Source organism: Jaculus jaculus, chromosome 13 (assembly GCF_020740685.1).
Source record: "Jaculus jaculus isolate mJacJac1 chromosome 13, mJacJac1.mat.Y.cur, whole genome shotgun sequence".
In the NCBI taxonomy this organism is placed as follows: Eukaryota; Metazoa; Chordata; class Mammalia; order Rodentia; family Dipodidae; genus Jaculus; species Jaculus jaculus.
Genome location: NC_059114.1, coordinates 48,132,458 through 48,154,349, shown reverse-complemented (window position 1 = coordinate 48,154,349; position 21,892 = coordinate 48,132,458). Strand labels below are relative to the sequence as shown.

The 21,892-nt window shown below is 42.3% G+C and overlaps 1 protein-coding gene across 3 annotated transcripts in view; it reads left to right on the top strand.

The window, feature by feature from the left end:
* Nucleotides 1–21,892, top strand: part of Kdm3b (lysine demethylase 3B) — a 103,799-nt gene that overhangs the window by 66,652 nt on the left and 15,255 nt on the right. For all 3 annotated transcript variants that reach the window (XM_045132368.1, XM_045132367.1, XM_045132366.1), the window contains 5 exons: nucleotides 4,703–4,810; nucleotides 7,893–8,020; nucleotides 10,934–11,222; nucleotides 14,524–14,780; nucleotides 19,901–20,167. In XM_045132368.1, coding sequence (XP_044988303.1) covers nucleotides 4,703–4,810; nucleotides 7,893–8,020; nucleotides 10,934–11,222; nucleotides 14,524–14,780; nucleotides 19,901–20,167 — 1,049 coding nt within the window. The remainder of the gene's footprint in view (nucleotides 1–4,702; nucleotides 4,811–7,892; nucleotides 8,021–10,933; nucleotides 11,223–14,523; nucleotides 14,781–19,900; nucleotides 20,168–21,892) is intronic.

Sequence of the window (21,892 nt, the reverse complement as noted above, 5' to 3'; positions counted from 1 at the left end):
TACATAGATAATTCCAGGACAGCCTGAGCTAGAGTGAAACACTACCTCGAAAAACCCAAAAACAAAATAGATAGTTAGATAGATAGATAGGTAGGTAGGTAGGTAGGTAGGTAGATAGATAGATAGATAGATAGATAGATAGATAGATAGATAGATAGATAATTGTTGGGGCTCAAGAGATGGCTTAGCAGTTAAGGTGCTTGCCTGCAAAGCCAAAGGAGCTAGGTTCCATTCCCCAGGACGCATGTAAGCCAGATGTACAAGGCGGCACATGTGTCTGGAGTTCATTTGCAGTGGCTAGAGACCCTGGAACACTCTTTCTCTTTCCCTCCCTCCCTCCCTTTCTGCCTCTCTCTTAAACAATATATATTAGGCTTTGCAGGCCTCACGTCTGAACCATCTCTCCAGCCCATGAGTGCCTTTAAAAAAAATATGTATGTATGTGTATATGTGTATGTATATTTTTTCTTTGTTTATGTATTTTAAATTTTTATTCATTAGAGACAGAGAGAGAGAGAGAATAGGAATGGGTACACCATGTCTCCAGCCACTGCAAATGAACTCCATATGCATGTGCCATCATATGATTCTGGCATGTTCCTTAACCACTAAGCCATCTCTCCAGCCCCTTATTTACTTATTTGAGAGAGGGAAAGGAAAGGGAGAGAGAATGAGCATTGCAGGGCCTCTTGCCACTGCAAACGAACTCCAGATTCATGACCTTTTTGTGTTGTTTCTGGCTTTACATGAGTACTTAGGGGTTGAATTCCAGCTGTCAGACTTTACAAGTAAGTGCCTTTAACTCCTGAACTATCTTTCCTGACCCTGTTGTAACATTTGAAAATTCCCAGTAGTTAGCCAATTTGGGACAGCCAAAATAAGCCAAATAAAATTATCCTTAAAAAAATAGAATTATTCCTCACCTTTTTAAAATTTCTTTGTTAAGCTATAATTCAAACTGTATAATATTTTTTGTTTTGTTTTGTCTTGTTTGTTTTTTGAGGTAGGGTCTCACTTTGGCTCAGGCGGACCTGGAATGAACTATGTAGTCTCAGGGTGGCCTTAAACTCATGGTGATCCTCCTGTCTCTGCCTCCCAAGGGCTAGGATTAAAGGCGTGCACCACCACACCCAGCTTATAATATTCTTTTTTATTAACAACTTCTGTGATTGTAAATAATATCCCATGGAAATGCCCTCCCTCCCCCCACTTTCCCCTTTGAAACTCCACTCTCCATCATATCCCTTCCTCCTCTCAATCAGTCTCTCTTTTATTTTGATGTCACTATCTTTTCCACCTATTATGATGGTCTTGTGGAGGTTGTATCAAACACTGTGAGGTCATGGATATTCATTCCATTTTGTGCCTGGAGGAGCAAATTATAATATTCATTTTTTAAGGTATTCAGTTTAGCATCAGTGATATGATTTATAAGATTATGTAACCTCCATCCACTATCCAATTACATTTTCTTCTCTCCCTCTTCCACTAAATTTTGTTCCCATTAATAGTCCTTTTCCGTTCATAATCTATAATCTTTTCAGTCAGGAAGCTGGAGTAAGAGGATCACCTGGAGTTTAAGCATGAGTTTTAGGTCAGCCTGGGTTATAGAGTAAGTTAGAGGCCAACCTGGGCTATAATTGAGAACTGACCTCAAAAAAAAAATTTTTTTTTAAAAAAAAAGGAAGCAGGGGCTGGAGAGATGACTTCGTGGTTAAGCGCTTGCCTGTGAAGCCTAAGGACCCCGGTTCGAGGCTCGATTCCCTAGGACCCACGTAAGCCAGATGCACAATGGGGTACACGCATCTGGAGTTCGTTTTCAATGGCTAGAGGCCCTGGCATGCCCATTCTCTCTCTCTATCTGCCTGTTTCTCTCACCCTCAAATAAATAAATAAATAAAATTTTTAAAAAAAGAAAGGAAGGAAGGAAGCAGGGCATATGGTGCATGCCTTTAATCCCAGCACTGGGGAGGCAGAGGTAAAAGGATCACCATGAGTTTAAGGCCAGCTTGAGACCACCAAGTGCACTTCAGGCCAACCTTGGCTAGAGTAAGACCCTACCTTGGAAAACCAAAGATAATCTAGATAAATAAATGAATTTCTAAACCCACATTGTATATCAAGCAGCATGGGACTGTTGTTCTCTGAGAAATAGGAAGAAACAAGATGGCTTCTACTGTGGTCTTATGGACAGTTTTCAACTGTATCACAGGAAAAGAAACCAAAACAGTGGCAACCTCACTTGTTTAAGACAAAGATCAGAGTCAGAGAAGAGTGAGGCAGAGCATGGAAGAGGCATGTGCTACACACAGCTGGGATCTGCACAGAGGTCCCCATAGGTGTAACATATATCTGCACATGCATGAGATGAAACCCCTCAAGGCCCAAAAATGAACCTTCATAAAACAGTTGGCAGAATAAGTTTTCAGAATTCACAATAAATATGGAGCTGGAGAGATGGCATTAACGTGCTTGCCTGTGAAGCCTAAGGACCCGGATTCAATTCTCCATGCCCCACATAAGCCAGATGCATATGGTAGCGCATGCATCTGGAGTTCATTTGTAGTGGTTAGAGGCTCTGGCACACTCATTTTCTCTCTCTCTCTCTCTCTCTCTCTCTCTCTCTTTGTATTAATAAATAAATCAGGAAAAAAATTTTAAATTCACAATCTATATTTCTATCACCCAGAGTAGAGAATCTTGGAGAATCCAGAAGGGTCACATCTTAGTGGCAGGATTTAATACTATAATAAAATGTTTCTGGAGCTGTCATAGCAAAAGTAATGTGAGCTTCAGAAGAATGAAACAGATCGACGTGTTACTTAACTCCACCACACTAAAGCAAAGTACCCTTCAGAGGATTATAATAACAACTAGTGCCCAGAAACAAGTGTCACAAACCTCCATTCAGTTGATAGTTGTCAGGAAAGGGGTAAAAAGACAGGGTGGTTGTATGACAAATAAGAGAGGGATTGGGCTGGAGGATGGCTTAGCGGTTAAGGTGTTTGCCTTCAAATCCAAAGGACCGAGGTTCAATTCCCCAAGACCCATGTCAGCCAGCTGCACAAGGTTGTGCATGGATCTGGAGTTTGTTTCCAGTGGCTGGAGGCCTTGATTAACCCATTTTCTTCTCCCTCTATCTCAAATAAGGGAGGAAGGAAGGAAGAAAGAAAAGGGAGATTAAAATAAAAAGGCAAAATAGAAAAGACCTAAAAAGGACAAGGGTATCAGTATTTGCTTGTACAAGGCAAGGTGACCTTTAAAAAGTTATTATCAGTCATACAAAGAGGGTGTCACCTTATCTCAGGCTGGCCTTGAACTCACAGCTATACTCTTACTTCTCCCTTCTGAGTGCTGGAATTAATGGCATGAGCCACCATGCCCAGCTACTTCAATATATATATATGGGGGCAGGGGTTGAGATAGGGTTTTCTCTAGTCCTGGCTGACTTAGATTTCACTACGTAGTCTCAGGGTACCCTTGAACTCAAGGCAATCCTCCTACCTTTGCCTCCGAAGTGCTAGGATCAAAGGCGTGCACCACCATACCCAGCTCTAAAATATTTTTTTTATTATTTATTTGAGAGAATGTGAGAGAGATAAAGAGACATTGACAGAGAATGGGCAGACCAGGGCCTCTAGCCACTGTAAACTCCAGATGCTTATGCCACCTTGTATATTTGGATTTATGTGGGTCTTAACCAATAGGTCATCTCTCCAGCTCCTACATTATATATACATATATGCAAGCAGAGAGAGAGAAAGAGAGAATTGGCATACCAAAGTCTCTAGCCACTTGCATGTTTTTCATGTTTACTATGGAAGCAAGCCCTGGTCATTAGGCTTTGCAGACAAGTTCCGTAACCACTGACAATCTCTGTAGCACAGAAACCTACTTTAAAGCCAGGTGTGATAGGGAACACTCTTGGAAGATAGAGGCAGAAAGATCAGGAGTTCAAGGCTAAGCTGAGCTGCATAGAAAGCCTAGGATACTTGAAACTCTTATCTCCACCAAAAAAAAAAAAGGAAAGGAAAGGGAAAAAAGAAAGAGACGGAGGGAGGGAGAGGGGTGTAAATCCTACTTTAAGTCAGGCATGATAGCACATGCTTGTAATCTCAGCACTCTGAAGGCTGAAGCAGAACTGCAAGTCTGAGACCAAACTGAGCTACAATTACTTCAAAGCCAATATGAATGAATGACTATATCCTGTGTATGCTTCCTTTTACATGAAATTCTATTCTAATAAAAACTTCAGGGGCATGGTGGCACATGCCTTTAATCCCAGCACTCGGAGGCAGAGGTAGGAGGATTGCCATGAGTTCAAGGCCACCCTGAGACTACACAGTGAATTCCAGGTCGGCCTGAGCTAGAGTGAGACCCTACCTCAAAAACAAAAAAAGAAAAATAAAAACTTCAGTGCTAGCACAGAATACAATGTTGGCCAATCTGCAAAGAGCTCAAGAGACTTTGGAGGTGAGAAATATTCTGTATCATAGCTATGGTAGTATTCATACAATCAAATACATGTTTTAAACTCTTTGACATACATCCTTTAAATTATTATACCAGAACTGAGCAGCTTTGTTTAAATTTTCTTTGACCATGAACATAATTGGCCTTTACGGTTCTGAAATGTCTACTGTCTGAAGGATCTATCTCATGATCCTGATAAAAATGTAAAAAAATTTAATTTCTGTTTCAGAGACAGAGGAAATGGGGGATGAAGAGGTTTTCTCCTGGTTAAAGTGTGCAAAGGGGCAGTCCCATGAACCAGAGAATCTCATGCCCACACAGATTATCCCTGGCACAGGTAAGGAAATTGTCTTTTATATTTGGTGAAAACTTTCTTTATTTGTCTGTTTGATTTTATCATGCTAAGTATCCCCCCCCCCCCGCCAAACTTACACATGCTAGGCAAGCACTGCCAACACTGAGCTACATCTGCAGGCTGTAAAAGTGGTTTTATGTATGCAAAGAAGGCCTTGAACTTGGGTTCCTCCAACCTCAGCCTCCTGAGTAGCACAGATCTGTGTTACCATGTCCAGTGAAAAATGTCTTTTTAAAAAAATATTTTAAAATGATTTTTTTCAATTATAATTTCTTATTTTATGTATTTATTTGATGGGAGAGAGAAAATAGACATGCCAGAGCCTCCAGTCACTGCAAACAAACTCCAGATACATGTGCCACCTTGTGCATCTGGCTTATGTGGATACTGGGGAATTAAACCTGGGTCCTTAGGCTTTGTAGGCAAAATTCTTAACCACTAATCCATCTCTACAGTCTCTTAAAAAAAAATTTTTTTTTTCTTTTTTTTGAGGTAGGGTTTCACTATGCCTCAGGCTGACCTGGAATTCACTATGTATTCTCGGGGTGGCTTTGAGCTCATGGCAATCCTCCTACCTCTGCCTCCCAAATGCTAGGATTAAAGGCATGCACCACCATGCCCAGTTTACTTAAAATATATATATTTTTTTTTTTAATTTTTTTTTATTTGCAAGGAGAGAAAAAGTGAATATGGGTACATCAGGGTCTCTTGCCACTGAAAATGGACTCCAGACACATGTACCACTTTGTGCATCTGGATTTATGTGGGTACTAGGAAATCAAACCAGGCCATTGGGCTTTGTAAGCCAGTGCTTTAACTGCTGAGCCATCTCTCCAGTCCCCAAAAAGTGTCTTTTTGAGATGCCAACATACAGTAAAATTTGGAGAAATGATTTATCTTAGCTTTTAAAATTTTTATTTTATTTATTTATTCATTTATTTGAAAGAGGCAGAGAGAGAGAATGGGTAAGCCAGGGCCTCCAGCCTCTACAAACTAACTCCAGATGCATGCACCACCTTGTGCGCTTACGTGGATTGTGGGGAATCAAACCTGGGTTGTTTGGCTTTGTAGACAAGCACCTTAACCATTAAGCCATCTCTCCAGCCCAGCTTTTTTTTTAATGTCTTACCGAGTTTTCAGAATTTAGAAATTATAGAGTACATGCTATTACTGAACATTCTTCTTTTTAAAAAAAAAATGTATTTATTTGCAAGCAAAGAGATAGGAGACAGAGAATGGGCATGCCAGGGCCTCTAACCACTGCAAAAGAACTCCAGACACATGTGTCCCTTCTGCATCTGGCTTATATGAGTCCTGGGAAATCGAACCTGGGTCCCTTAGCTTTGCAGGCAAGCGCCTTAACCGCTAAGCCATCTCTCCAGCACCCCTTTTACTGCACATTCTTATCTTTATGATCTGGTCATAGGAACTCTTCACATTTCCAGAAGTCATTTCATATTCCAGTGATTAACTGGGCCATAATGAGAAAGACAGCCCATAGGTACATTAGCTTTCTCACTACCGTGACATAATACCTGACAAAAACAACTTAAGAAAGGAACCTCACAGTTAAGGGTATATAGTCCACTGTGGTGGGGAAGACATGGTGACAGGAGCTGTCTCTGCCTCTTTTTCTCTCTGTCTTTCAAATAAATAAAGTTAGTCATGCATCTAGTGTTCATTGGGAGCAATGAGAGACCTTGGTGCAGCCATACATACACACACAAATAAATAAAAATGAAAATGTGCTTATTTGAAAGAGAATGGGTGCTCCAGAGCCTCCTGCCACTGCAAACTCCAAACATGTACCATTTTGTGCATCTGCCTTTACACGGGTCCTGGAAAATTGAACTTGGACCTTTTTTTCCCCCGGTTTTACGAGGTAGGGTCTCACTCTAACCCAGGCTGACCTGGAATTCACTATGTAGTCTGAGGATGGGCTTGAACTCACAGTGATCCTCTGCCTCCCTAGTGCTGGGATTAAAGGCGTGTGCCACCACACCCAGCTAGTCCTTTTTTTTTTTTTTTTAATGTGAGAGAGAGGCAATAGGTGAGTCAGGGCCTGTAGCCCCTGTATACAAACTCCAAATGCACATGCCACCCTGTGCATCTGGCTTACGTGGGTCCTGAGGAATCAAACCTGGGTTCTTGTTGTTGTTTGTTTTTAGAGGTAGGGTCTCGCTCTAGCCCAGGCTGACCTGGAATTCATTACGTTGTCTCAGGGTGGCCTCCAACTCACGGCAATCCTCCTACCTCTGCCTTCCGAGTGCTGGGATTAAAGGCGTGTGCCACCACGCCCAACCCCCCCTTTTTTTTTTTTAACTTATTTGAGAGTGAGAAAGAGGGGGAGAATGAATGAACACACTAGGGCCTCTAGCCATTGCAAACAAACTCCAGATACATATGCCACCTTGTACAGCTGGATTATGTGGGTACTGGGGGATTGAACCTGGGTCCTTAGGCAAGAGTCTTAAGCACTAAGCCATCTCTCCAGCCCAAGTACAGCTTATTTAAAAGTATGCAGTTCACAATGTTTACACTCAACTTTTTAGGACTAGTATTCTGGCAGACACTCTGTTAATGATTACTAAGGAAGGGAGAAAGTGTGGTTAAAAATACATAGAATTTTAGGGCTTAGAAATACATGTTTAAGTCTATTTTTCAATTTCTATTTCTATTTCTATTTTCCAATATTATGTACTTGGACAAAGTTCCTAATTTCTGAGGTTTGAGTTGGTCCTAAAATGATGATAAAAGCTGGGGATGTAGCTCAGTTGATAGAGTGACAGGCTGGTAAGGACTGTGGAAGACAATATAAAGGTTCTGCTAGGCATGGTGGTGGTGCATGCCTATAATCACAGGATTTTAAGCATGGTGGTACATGCCTATAATTAGAGCAGTTAGTAGGTGGGAGCAGGAGAATCACAGGTTCAAGGCCAATCTCAGATACCTATCAAGTTTCAGGCCAGCCTGGGCTATAGGATGCCCTGCCTCAGGGGAGGTGACATGTCCCATTGCACATACAAATGTTCTGGTGTTATTTACTGTTGTTTTTTTCCTTTAGCTCTTTACAATATTGGAGACATGGTGCATGCTGCCCGGGGCAAGTGGGGAATTAAAGCAAACTGCCCTTGTATTAGTCGGCAAAACAAATCTGTGTTGAGACCTGCTGTAACCAATGGGATGTCACAGGTAAGGTAGCGTGTAGAGGTGTAACTGAGGAAAGCAGAAATTCTTCTGAGTACCAGAAAGTGTCCCATTTTCAACAGTGTTGACCCAGACTTCTATAGATTTATAATTCTTTAAGAATTAGAAATGAGGAATATTTCTATAGAGAACTACCAGAAATGTATGCAAGGAATTGATTTTAATATATTTTTATTTATTTATTTGAGAGGGAGAAAGAAGCAGAGAGAGTGGAAGAAAGACAGAGAAAATGGGCACTCCAGGGCCTCCACCCACTGCAAACAAATTCCAGATGCATGTGCCACTTTGTGCATCTGGCTTATATGGTCCTGGAGAGTCAAACCGGGATTCTCTGGCTTTGCAGGCAAACACCTCAACCACTAAGCCATCTCTCCAGCCCGCAGGAATTGATTTTAATTCCCTCTGACTGGTGTGGTTTCTCTTGTATCTTGTCAAGATTTATACCTCAGGGTCTTTGTATGGACAAAGTGCCTACACAAAGTTAATGGAAGTATAAAAAATAGAAATATGAATATTGCTGGGCATGCTGGCACATGCCTTTAATCCTAGCACTCAGGAGACAAAGGTAGGAGGATCACCATGAGCTCAAGACCATTCTTAGACAACAAAGTGAACTCCAGGTCAGCCTGAACTAGGGTAAGACCCTACCTCAAAAAAAAAAAAAAAAAAAAAAAAAAAAAAAATTTAACCAGAAATAAAAACATTAGTCCAGTAAATTGGATATATTCACTTATTCTGTTCTCAAAGCATACACACACCTCCAGAGAAAGGTAGTGATTTTTGTCATTGCTTTATCAGAGGAAGGGATCATTCCCATTTGATGGGGACTGTTTGAACAAGTTTTGTTTGTTTGCTTGCTTATTCTTAATTTTAAATCAATTTTAGCTACTCAGGAACCCGAGATAGGGTGATTGTGAGTTTGAGGCCAGTCTGGGTAAAATAATATGACTGTCGTGTGTGCTGGTGTGCACATACACACAAGTGATGTGCACCCAGTCTGCTGCATAATTTTTTAATATTTTTATTTTTATTTGTTTATTTGAGAGAGGGAGAGAGAGAGAGAATGGGCATGCCAGGGCCTCCAGCAGCTACAGAGGAACTCCAGATGCATGTGCCCCCTTGTGCATCTGGCTCACATGGGTCCTAGGGAATTGAACCTGGGTCCTTTTGCTTTGCAAGCAAACGCCTTAAACTGATAAGACTTCTCTCCAGCTCTACTGCTTAATTTTGAAGCCCTTTGAAGAACATTGCTAGCTGAGCATGGTGGCTAAATACTTATAGTCTCCATTATTTGGAAGACTGAGATTACCAGTGACAATCATTGCTGGGACAAAGTACTAGATCAAAAGCTGCCTAGGGAAGAAAAGAGTTTATTTCATCTTAGGATTTCAAGGAGAATTTTCATCACAATGGAAAAGAGTGCCCAGGGCAGGAAGGTGGCATCACATTTTTGTGTCTGCAGGGAGGAAACAGAGGATGCCGAATGATGGTACTCAGTTCGTTTCTCCTTGTTGTACACTCCAAGATGCACAGCCTGTGGAGTACCACTGCCTGCAGTTAGGATAGGTCATCTACCTCACTGAATCTGGGGAGATGCCTCAGCAGTTAAAGTTGCTTGCTTGCAGAGCCTGCTTGCCTGAGTTCATTTCCCAAACATGTAAAGCCAGATGCAAAGTGGCACATGCATCTGGAGTTTGATTTCAGAGACAAGAGACCTTGTCATATGCAAATGTACATGCATGCACACAGATGAATGAATAAAATTTTTAAAGAAAAGAGAATCCATAACAGATATGCCAAGAGCTTTATTTCCATGGTGATTCTAAATCCTGTCAAACTGATGACCAAAGACTAACGTCACAGTTCGAATAAGTTACATGCAGTGAGGCATAGGACCAGCTGGGGAGACTTGATTGTAAAGTCTGACAGTTTGTTTTTCTCTTTATATCCAAATAAATAAAAATAATAAATATGTGTGTGTGTGTGTGTGTGTGTGTGTGTGTATATATATATATATATATATATGTATGTATATATATTTAAGAAAGAAAGGGGCATCGGTATGAATACTGAGGGATTTGGAGACTTTTTTTTTCTTTTTGTTTTTTTGAGGTAGGATCTCACTCTAGCCCATGCTGACCTGAAATGCACTCTGTAGTTTCAAGGTGGCCTTGAACTCACAGCAGTCCTCTTACCTCTGCCTCCTAAATGTTGGGATTAAAGGTGTGAGCCACCACACCTGGCTTTTTTTTTAAAATATTTTATTTTTAATTCATTTATTTGAGAAAAAGAGGGAGAGAATGGGCACACTGCATATGAACTCCAGATGCATGTGCCACTTTGTACATATGGCTTATATAGGTCTGGGGAATCAAACCTGGGTCCTTTGGCTTTGCAGGAAGTACCTTAACCATTAAGCCATCTCTCCAGCCCTGGAGACATATTTTCAATAGACTTGATATATTAGAGCAAATTGCTTAGCAAATTTGTTCGTGTAGTAGACTAGTAACCATTTATTGAACATTTATTGTGCCATAGCTGTGCATATGCCCCTTGCATTTACTTTCTCATTTAATTCCCAGAACAGCTTTATAGGCTCTGGTTTTAATCACCAATTTTTCATTATTGAAATGATCTCAAGCATGCTGAACCTTTAGTTTGTAATCTTTAAAATCTTATTTGCTTCGTTTTCCACAGAACCCAGCATAGTTGCTGGCCATGGTAGAATTCAGTATGTTGAATTAGAGAATGAATGAAATGACAGTATATGGAACAATTTCAGGTCATTCTCCCAAGACCTGTGTAATGTCAGCAGCCATTGCTGATCCTGTTCAGTTTTCTGTATCCAAGCTCATCCCTCTAACCATAGTGCTAACAGCACTGTACTTCCACACTTAGCTTCCTAGTATAAACCCTAGTGCCTCTTCTGGAAACGAAGCTACCTTCTCAGGCGGCGGCGGCGGAGGTGGAACTACAGCGAGAACAACGCCAGAGCCCGACCGTGTTTCCAAAGCCGACAGCGCTGACAGCAGATCTGAGGAGCTCCTAAAAGCTGACGCCTCAGCATCAAGTAGCAATAGTGAACTAAAAGCCATCAGGCCCCCGGGCCCCGACACGGCCCCTCCCTCCTCTGCCCTGCATTGGTTAGCAGACTTAGCAACTCAGAAGGCTAAAGAAGAAACAAAAGGTGAGATTAGTGCCAACCTCTTCCCTGCCTCTGGGTTACTCTGGGATTCTTACTCACACATTACCATCCACATGTATGAAATATACCGCTTAATTTCTTTGTAGCCCAGGCTCCTACCTTAGCCTCCCAAGCGCTGGGGTTACAGGCATGAACCACCATAATTGGGCTTCAGTTTGATTTTTGTTTGTTTGGTTTATCAAGGTAGGGTCTCAGCTCTAGCTCAGGCTGACCTATTAAAGTCACATTCTTTTACTCCACTATAAGCCACTAAATTAGAATTTCATCTTCGTTTTTTAGTTTTTCGAGGTAGGGTTTCACTCTAGTCCAGGTGGACCTGGAATTCCCTGTGTAGTCTCAGGGTGGCTTTGAACTCAACGATGATCCTCCTACCTCTGCCTCCCAAGTGCTGCACCACCACTCCTGGCTTTAGAATTTCTTTTCCTTGAGAGCTTGTTTGGAGGTTCTAGCAGGGGAGCAAAGCTACCGATCCTCCTCTGTTTGGGAAAGGTCATCCTCTTCGACTGAGCACGCAGCTTTGGGTAGGACACTCATGGAGCAGTGAGGGAGGAAGGGGACACCGCCTAGCCAGCCAGATCAACCCTGCCAATGTCGCAACCAGATCACTCTCACATCCTTCTTTTCCTTTTATTAATATTTATTTATTTGACAAAGAGAGAGAAAGTATGGGTATGCCAAGGCCTTTTGTTGCTGCAAACAAACTCCAGACAGGTGTGCCACTTTGTGCATCTAGTATTATATATGTAATAGGGAATCAAGCCCAGGCAATTAGGCTTTGCAAGTAAGCACTTGCTAAGCCCTTTTTTTCTTTCATTCTTTTCCTTTTTTTGGGGGGTGGTAGTTGTTTCCAAGGTAGGGGCTCTATCTAGCTTAGGCTGACCTGGAATTCACTATGTAGTCTCAGGGTGGCCTCGAACTCTCGGTGATCCTCCTACCTCTGCCTCTCAAGTGCTGGGATTAAAGGCATGCACCACCATGCCTCCTGAGTTCTGTGATTAAAGGCGTGCACCACCATACCTGGCACATCAGATTTTTTTTATTTTATTTATTTATTTATTTTGGGTTTTCTAAGGTAGGGTCTCACTCTAGCTCAGGCTGACCTGGAATTCACTATGTATTCTCTGGGTGGCCTCGAACTCTTGGCGATCCTCCTACCTCTGCCTCCCAAGTGCTGGGATTCAGATTTTTTTTTTTAAGGTCAGACCAACTATTTTATCTTTTATCTTTTTTTAATATTTTATTTATTTGAGAGAGAGAGAGATCTAGAGAAAGAGGCAGATAGAGAATGGCAGCGCCAGGGCCTTCAGCCACTGCAAACAAACTCTAGACATGTGGGCGCCCTTGTGCATCTGACTAACATGGGTCCTGGGGAGTTGAACCTGGGTCCTTTGGCTTTGTAGGCAAATAATACCTTAACCGCTAAGCCAGACCTTTTTTTTTTTTTTTTTTTTTTGAGATAGAGAGGCAGAGAATGGGTGTGCCATGGCCTCCAGCCACTGCAAACATACTCCAAACGCATGTAACATCTTGTGCATCTGGCTTTACGTGGGTACTAGGGAATCGAACCTGGGTCTTTTGGTTTTGCTGGCAAGCACCTTAAATGCTAAACCATCTCTCTGGCTTTTTTTTTTTTTCCCCTGAGGTGGGCTCTCACTTTAGCCCAGGCTGAGCTGGAATTCACCATGTAGTCTCAGTCTCAACTGATCCTCTCCCTCTGCCTCCCAAGTGCCTCTATTCCCTTCTATTTATTTAATTATTTTTGTTGCTGTTGTTGTTTTTGTTCTTTTGAAGTAGGGTCTCACTCTGGTCCAGACTGACCTAGAATTAACTATGTAGTCTCAGGATGACCTCAAACTCACGGTGATCCTCCTATCTCTGCCTCCTGTGTGCTGGAGATTAAAAGCGTGCCCCACCATGCCTGGCTATAACTAATTTTTTAAAACTTTATTATTTTTTTATTAACAACTTCTATGATTGTAAACAATATCCCATGGTAATGCCCTCCCTTCACCCACTTTTCCTTTTGAAACTCCATTCTCCATCATATCCCCTCCCCCTCTCAATGAGTCTCTTTTATTTTGATGTCATGATCTTTTCCTCCTATAACGATGGTCTTGTGTAGGTAGTGTTGGGCACTGTGAGGTCATGGATATCCAGGCCATGTTGTGTCTGGGGGGAGCATGTTGTAAGGACTCCTAACCTTCCTTTGGCTCTCACATTCTTTCTGCCTCGTCTTCCACAATACATCCTGAGCCTTGGAAGTTGTGATAGAGATATTGCAGTGCTGAGCACTCCTCTGTCACTTCTTCCCAGCACCATGATGCCTTCTGAGTCATCCCCAAGGTCACTGCCATCTGTAAAGAGAAGGTTCTCAAAAGTGAGAGTAGCATTAGTCTATAGGTATGAACATTAAGAGAAGTGCTTTCTGGACAGTTTGATGAGCATAATATATACGTTTTGCCAGACAGCAGCTGACGTTACACTGCTAGAGCTCATGACTACCTCTGCTGTAGGTTTTTCAGTATCAGCGATGTATTCCCTCCCATGGAGTGGGCCTCCAGTCCAATTAGAGGTCAGTTGGTTTCCACCATGACAGACATGACACTATTGCACCGTTGGCTCATTTGGCCTGGCTGGCCAAATATAAAGCTTGCAGTGTCCACTATATAACCCATTTTTAATTAAGCATTCCAGACAATTCTATTACAAGTTCTCTGGAGACTTTGACCTGTCTTAGAAAGTAAAGGGAAAACAAAAGAGGGGAGGGTAAGTAAGAGAGAATAAAAGGGGGGCTGGAGAGATGGCTTAGCGGTTAAGTGCTTGCCTGTGAAGCCTAAGGACCCCGGTCCAAGGCTCGATTCCCCAGAACCCACGTTAGCCAGGTGCACAAGGGGGTGCATGCATCTGGAGTTCGTTTGCAGTGGCTGGAGGCCCTGGCACTCCCATTCTCTCTCCTTCTCTCTCCTCTCTCCCGCCCTCTCTCTCTCTTCCTCTCTCTCTCTCCCCCTCCCTACCTCCCTCCCTCTTTCTCTCTGTATCTATAACTCTCAAATAAATAAAAATGAACAAAAAAATATTTAAAAAAAAAGAAGAGAGGAAGAAGTAGAAGTTTTCTGTAGCCCTGAAACCTCCGGTCTTTATAGATTGTCAGGCTTGCCACAAACGAACCTTTACAGTGTGGGGGCTGGGGAAGGGGGAGTCTTTACTCCTTCCCACTGAATGTTAAGTGTCAGCTGGATATTCTTCATTGTGTCTAATGCTGTGCCCCGTTATGTTCTTACAGAAGCAGGGTCCCTGAGGTCGGTGCTCAATAAAGAGTCTCATTCACCCTTTGGGCTGGACTCATTCAACTCCACTGCAAAAGTCTCTCCGTTGACTCCAAAGCTTTTTAACAGTCTGTTACTGGGTCCCACTGCTTCCAACAGCAAGACTGAAGGTTCTAGCCTTCGAGACCTCCTTCACTCTGGACCTGGAAAGCTTCCTCAAACTCCCCTGGACACAGGGATACCCTTCCCCGCTGTCTTCTCTACATCCTCAGCAGTAAGTGTCCTCTGCAACTCCAGCCTTTGGTGCTTTTCCATGAAAGAACTGTCTGGGTTCAGTTGAGTGGGTCAGAGGGTCCCAGGGTGACTTGTGTTCTATATATTGTCAAGCTGACAAATTGTCTGTTAACAATAATTTTCAAAAATGTTGAGGAGCATTTTAAATAATGAACCTTTGGTGCCATGTTAAGAAGTCAGTAAAAATTTAGCAGAAAGGTGACTACATTGATCTACTTGATTTTCTTGCAGGCCTTAATTTTTTTTTTAGTATTTTATTTTTTAGAAAGAGAGAGAGAATGGGCACACAAACAAACTCCAGATGTATACACCACTGTGTACATCTGGCCTACATGGGTCCTAGGGAATTGAACCTGGATCCTTTGGTTTTGCAGGCAAGTGCCTTAAGTGCTAAGCCATGTCTCCAGCCCTATTTTTTTTTAACCTGGTAGTATATTCATAGTATTCTCTTGGATATCTAAAAGATGTCTCAAGGACTGAAGAGATGGCTTAGCAGTTAAGGCATTTGTCTGAAAAGCCAATGGACCCAGGTTCGATTCCCCCAGATCCATGTAAGCCAGATGCACAATGGGGTGAATGCGTCTGGAGTTCGTTTGCAGTGGCTGGTTGCCCTGGCACCCATTCCCTCCCTCCCTCCCTCCCCCCTCAAATAAATGGAAATAAAATTTAGAAAAAAGTCTCAAGCCAGCTGTGGTGGTGCACACCCTTAACCCCAGCACTTGGGAGGCAGAGGTAGGAGGATTGCTGTGAATTAGAGGCCACCCTGAGACTGCATAGTGATTTTCTGGTCAGCCTGAGCTAGTGTGAAACCCTACCTCAAATAAACAAAAAAAAAATAAGCTCTTTGCACATCTAAGACTGTACTACTGTGCAACACGCTCCTGCTTAGTGTTTATCTCTTGGTCCCAATGAAGTCATTTTTATCCTTCTGTTTGCTTACCTGCAAATTCTTGGAATCATTTGAAATCTCCTCTTTTACATTTCATATATTGTTTGTCAGCAGATGTTTTTTAATTTGATCTTCAAAATGTTCTCACAGTCTACTCATTGCTTCTTAGCTAAGTCTTCATAGTAAACTTCTTACAGGACTAAAAACTCTGGCCCGTGTTCATTTTTTTCCTCATTTCTCTGGCTTTCCCTGCTCCCTCTTCCTTACTCCAGCTGTTTACATTTTGCTGTCCTGGAACCTAGCCAGTCACTTTCCCTTTCAAGGCCTTTGCATGTATTTCTTCTTCCTCCTCCTCCTTCTCCATTGTCCCTGCTGTGTGACTACAGGCTTGCTTGTTGCCCCCCTAAAACGTTACTCACTTTCTCTGTACATCACAATTTGGTTTTGAGACAGGCTTTCATGTAGCCAAGGATGACCTTAAACTCCTGATTCTCCTGCCTCCCTCCCAAGTACAGTCATATCCCATGTGTTGTAGTTACCTTCTTACTTGCTGGGATAAAGCAGCTGAGGGAGGGGAAATGGCATGAACAGAGCCAAGGCTGGACATCACCTTCTTGCCACAGCAGGTGGAAAATGGCATAGGAGAATGTGCTGACCTCTGGCAATAGAAACTGATGGCTGTAACACACCTAAGTGCACTCTCAACAACGCTCCTCCTCCAGCAAGGCTCCATCTTCAAAGTACCATAACTTGGGGACCAAACATTCAAAACACCTAAGTTTATGGAGCCACTTGATTCAAACTACCACACCAGCTTAGTATATCATACTTTTTTATGTATTTTTAAGATAGTTTTATTTATTTGCAAGGATAGAGGGAGAGACAGTGGATGTGTCAGGACTTCCTGCACCACTGCAAATAGACTTATGCTCTACTTTGTGGATCTGCTTTTACGTGAATACTGGGGAATCAAACCCAGGCCATCATGCTTTGCAAGCAAGTGCTCGTTAACACTTGAACCATATCTCTACCCTTTAAAAAAAAAAAAAAAAAGATTTTATTTTCATTTATTTATTTATTAGAGGCAGGAAACGAGAAAGAGAGAGGAAAAAATGGGCATGCCAGGGCCTCTAGCCACTGCAGACAAGCTCTAGATGTATGTTCCATCATATGCATCTGGCTTATGTGGGACCTGGAGAATTGAACCTGGGTCTTTAGGCTTCACAGACATGCGCCTTAACCACTAAGCCCTCTCTCCAGACCTCCACCCCTTTTGTTGTTGGGGATGGTTGGGATCTTGGTCTAGCCCAGGCTGATCTGGAATTCACTCTGTAGTCTCAGGGTGGTCTCAGACTCTTGGCAACCCTCCTACCTCAGCCTTCCAAGTGCTGGATTTAAAGGCATGAGCCACCAAGCCTGACTTTTTAAAATTATTATTGAAATTTTCCATAAATATAGACAACCATGATAATTCCCACCCTCACCCACATTCTTCCTCTCAAATCCACCAACATGTGTATCTGTTTTTCTTTACAATAATCAGCCTTCTATTTTGATATCATCATCTTTTTTCTGCCTGTTATGAAGCTCTCATGTAGGTACTGTCAGGCACTGGAATCATGAAGATCAAGGCCATTCACTGTCTAGAAGATTGCATTATAAGCACCCTTCACGTTCTTTCTGCCACCTCTTCTGCAATGGGCCCTGATCTGTGGAAGAGTGTGCCATATCACACTTTTTTTTTTTTTTTTTAATTTTTATTTATTTATTTGAGAGCGACAGACAGAGAGGAAGAGGCAGAGAAACAGAGAGAATGGGCGCGTCAGGGCCTCCAGCCACTGCAAACGAACTCCAGACGCGTGCGCCCCCTTGTGCATCTGGCTAACGTGGGTCCTGGGGAATCGAGCCTCGAACCAGGGTCCTTAGGCTTCACAGGCAAGCGCTTAACCGCTAAGCCATCTCTCCAGCCCCCATATCACACTTTTTATGTTTTTTAAATATTTATCTATTTTTTTCAGGGGGCAGATACAGGGAATGGGTGTACCAGGGCCTCTAGCCACTGCAAGGGAACTCCAGATGCATGTGCTACTCTGCATCTGGCTTACATAGGTACTGGGGGATTTAACCTTTGTCTCTAAGAAAGTTTTATTTAAGAAAGAAAGCTCACCGGTCATGGTGGCGTGCATGTCTTCAATCCCAGCACTTGGGAGCCAAAGGTAGGAGGATAGCCAAGACTTCGAGGGTACCCTGAGACTACATAGTAAATTCCCGATCAGCTAGAGCAATATCCTACCTCAAAAAACCAAAAGGAAAAGACAAAAGAAAGAAAGTGAGGAATCAAATAAAGAAAAAAAGCTTCCAAGCTGTAAGAGATCCCAAATGGATAAATCCCTTTTTTACTGTTTATTCACTCATCTATACCACTGGTGTCATGGTATTTCATAGGTAGTCATTTCAGTAATCATTTATTGAATGGAATACATAAATCTACAAAGTTCAAAATCTAAAATATGTGAAAAGGTTCATTCCCTTCTGTGCCTGAGGCAATCTTTTCCTTTTCTGCAGGTCACCATCTCAGAAATATTGTCACATGTATATAGTTTTCTCTTTACACAAATATTCTACAGCTTGCTTTTTAGTGTATATAGCTTACAGGTTATTTCAAACAAGAACATAAATTTCCTTTTTTTTCTGTAGGGTCTCACTCTAGCCTGAGCTGGCCTGGAAATTACTATGTAGTCTCAGGAAGATTGCTGTAAGTTCAAGGCCACTCTGAAACTACATAGTGAATTCCAGGTCAGCCTGGGCTAGAATGAGACGGTACCTGGAAAAGCCAAAAAGTAATCCCAACACTCAGGAGGCAGAGGTAGGAGGATCACTGTGAGTTGAGGCCACCACAAGCACTGAACTTCCGTCAGGCGCCATCTTTAGGGCTTGGCCCGAGGGGCTCTCCACAGCCACCTGATACTAAAGAGTGAATTCCACGTCAGCCTGAGCTAGAGTGAGACCCTGCCTTGAAAAACAAAAAAAAAAAAAAAAAAAAAAAAGGCCAAAAAATAACATAATATATATTGCAAATCCAGATGCACAAAGTAGTGCGTTCATGTGGACTTCATTTATAGCAGATGGAGGTCTTGGCATACCCATGCTCATTCATTCTTTCTCTCTCTTTGCAAATAAACAAATAAAAATAAAGATAAAATACATAGATTCTTGTCAATTGTTGAGGTAGATGCTCTGTGGCAGAACATCACTGCCTGGTTAATGCTGCTCATGTAATATTCTAACTCTTGGGTATACTGTCCAAGAAAAAATTTAGAGCCCTCTAGCCGGATGTGGTGGCACACGCCATTAATTCCAGCAGAGATAGGAGGATCACTGTGAGTTCAAGGCCACCCTGAGACTACAGAGTGAATTTCAGGTCAGCAGCCTGGGCTAGAGTGAAAGCCTACCTCAAAAAAAAACAAAAAAAAAAGAAAGAAAAAGAGAAATTTAGAGCCCTCAAATAATTTGTGTGTGTGTGTGTGTGTGTGTGTGTGTGTGTGTGTGTGTGTTACAAGGTAGGGTCTCACTCTGGTCCAGGCTGACCTGGAATTAACTATGTAGTCTGAGGGTGGCCTCGAACTCATGGCGATCCTCCTACCTCTGCCTCCCAAGTGCTGGGATTAATGCTCCACCACATGCAGTTAATTATAGCATTTTATGCACTCTGTAGTATACGTGGACCTGTCAGGGTTATTTTTTATTTATTTCTTTGTTTGTTTGTTTATTTGAGAGAGAAAGAATATAGGTGCACCAGGGTCTCCTGCTGCTGGAAACGAACTCCAGCCACATGTACCACCTTGTACATCTGGCTCACGTGGATACTGGGGAATTAAACCTGGCTCCTTGGGCTTTGTATTCAAACGCCTTAACTGCTAAGCCATCTCTCCAGCTCTGCCAGGGCTATTTCTCAGTTATAGGTCTCTTAAGGTAGATGATCTTTCTGTACTTTTCGTTGATAAATGTAAGACAATATGAAAAGTAGTGGAATTTAAGATCCTAAAATATACTGACTTTTTGTCCTCATTGCAATTTCAAAATACAGTTGAATAATTCTCTTGGAATGTTATCATATAGGCCAGAACTTGAAGATACAACTGTGAGGCAGTTTGTTGAATGCCCTTATGTTTGAGTAAGTAACACTTACCTAATGGATTTATGCCTACCAGGGAGCAAAGAGCAAGGCCAGCCTACCCAACTTTCTGGACCATATCATTGCCTCAGTGGTAGAAAATAAGAAAACCTCAGATGCTTCAAAGCGGACCTGCAACTTGACAGACACCCAAAAGGAAGTAAAGGAGATGGTGATGGGGTTAAATGTGTTAGACCCCCATACATCTCACTCCTGGCTCTGTGATGGAAGGCTTCTGTGTCTCCATGATCCTAGCAACAAAAATAATTGGAAGATCTTCCGGGAATGTTGGAAGCAAGGCCAGGTAAGCAAAGCTAGGTAGTTCCCAGAGTCAGTAAGTTTGTGGTATATCTTGCTGCTGCAAATTGACTTTGTTTTTTGTTTTTTGTTGTTTTTTTTTAAGGAATATTTTTATTGATTTATTTCAAAAAGAGAGAGAATGGTGTGACAGCCTCTAGCCACTGCAAATGAACTCCAGATGCATGCAGCACCTTGTGCATCTGGCTTTATGTGGGCAGTATAGGTTAAAATTGGGTCCTTTTGCTTTGCCAGCAAATGCCTTAACTGCTAAGCCATCTCTCCAACCTGACTCAGTTTTTTTTTTCTTTTTTTCTTTTTTCTTTTTTTCCAAGGTAGGGTCTCACTCTAGCTCAGGCTGATCTGGAATTCACTATGGAGTCTCAGGGTGGCCTTGAACTCAGGGCGATCCTCCTACCTCTGCCTCCCAAGTGCTGGGATTAAAGGTGTGCACCACCACACATAACTCGACTCAGTTTTTTTAAATCAAGAAGATCCTTAAAACCGCATTGTAATGAATCAGGTGTGTGGTAGCACTCACCTTTAATCTCAGCACTCAGGAAGCAGAGGTAGGTTTATCAAAAAAAAAAAAAAACAACCCACATTGTAAATCAGGCATGGTGGCACATACCCCAGTTCTCAGGAGGCAGAGTAAAACGGGTTGCCATGAGTTCAAGGCCAGCCTAGGCTAGAGTCAGACCCTGCAAGTGAAAACCACATAGTTCATTGCAGAAGAGGGAGCTGAAAAAATGTAACAGCCAAAGGAAGGGCAGGACTGTTTACAATGCAGTCTTCCAGACACAAAATGGTCTGGATATCCACAACCTCTCAATACCAGGTACTACCTGCACAAGAGGAAAAATTAATGACATAAAAATAGAGTCTAATTGAGAGGGGGAAGGGATATGATGGAGAGTAGATTTGTGAAGGGGAAAGTGAAAGAGGTGAGGGAATTATGGTTTATTGTAATTATGACTAGGGAAGTTGTCAGTACAAAAAAAAGTTTAAAAAATTGGGCATGGTGGCACCCACCTTTAATCCCAGCATTCAGGAGGCAGAGGTAGGAGGATCACCATGACTTCAAAGCCACCCTGACAGTATGAATTCCAGATCAGCCTGGGCTAGAGCAAGACCCTACCTCAAGAAACCAAAACAAAAAAAAGTTTAAAGAGCCACACATGGTGGTTCACGCCTTTAATCCTAGCCACTCAGGAGGCAGATGTAGGAGGATTGCTGTGAGTTCAAGGCCACCCTGAGACTACATCGTGAATTTCAGGTCAGCCTGAGCTAGAGTGAGACCCTACCTCGAAAACAAAAAAAAATTAAATTTTTTTTTGGGAAAACAGCTCATTGGTTAAATAAAGGTACTTGCTTGCAAAATCTGCCAGCCCTGGTTCGACTCCCTAGTAACTCATGTAATACCACATGTACAAATTAGAACATGTCTACAGTGTTTGTAGTGGCAGCAATCCCTGGCACACCCAGTCCCTCTTTTTGTTTGTTTTTTTCAAGGTAAGGTCTAACTGTAGCCCTGTAGCCTAGGCTGACCTGAAATTCACAACAATCCTGGGATTAAAGGCATGAGCCACCATGACTGACACTTTTTTTTTTTTTTTTTTTTTTGGTATTTCAAGCTACACTACAAATATTTTTTGAAAAAACAATTGTGAATAGCAGGATGGATGGCTTAGTGGTTAAGGCACATGCCTGCAAAGCTGAAGGACCCAGGTTC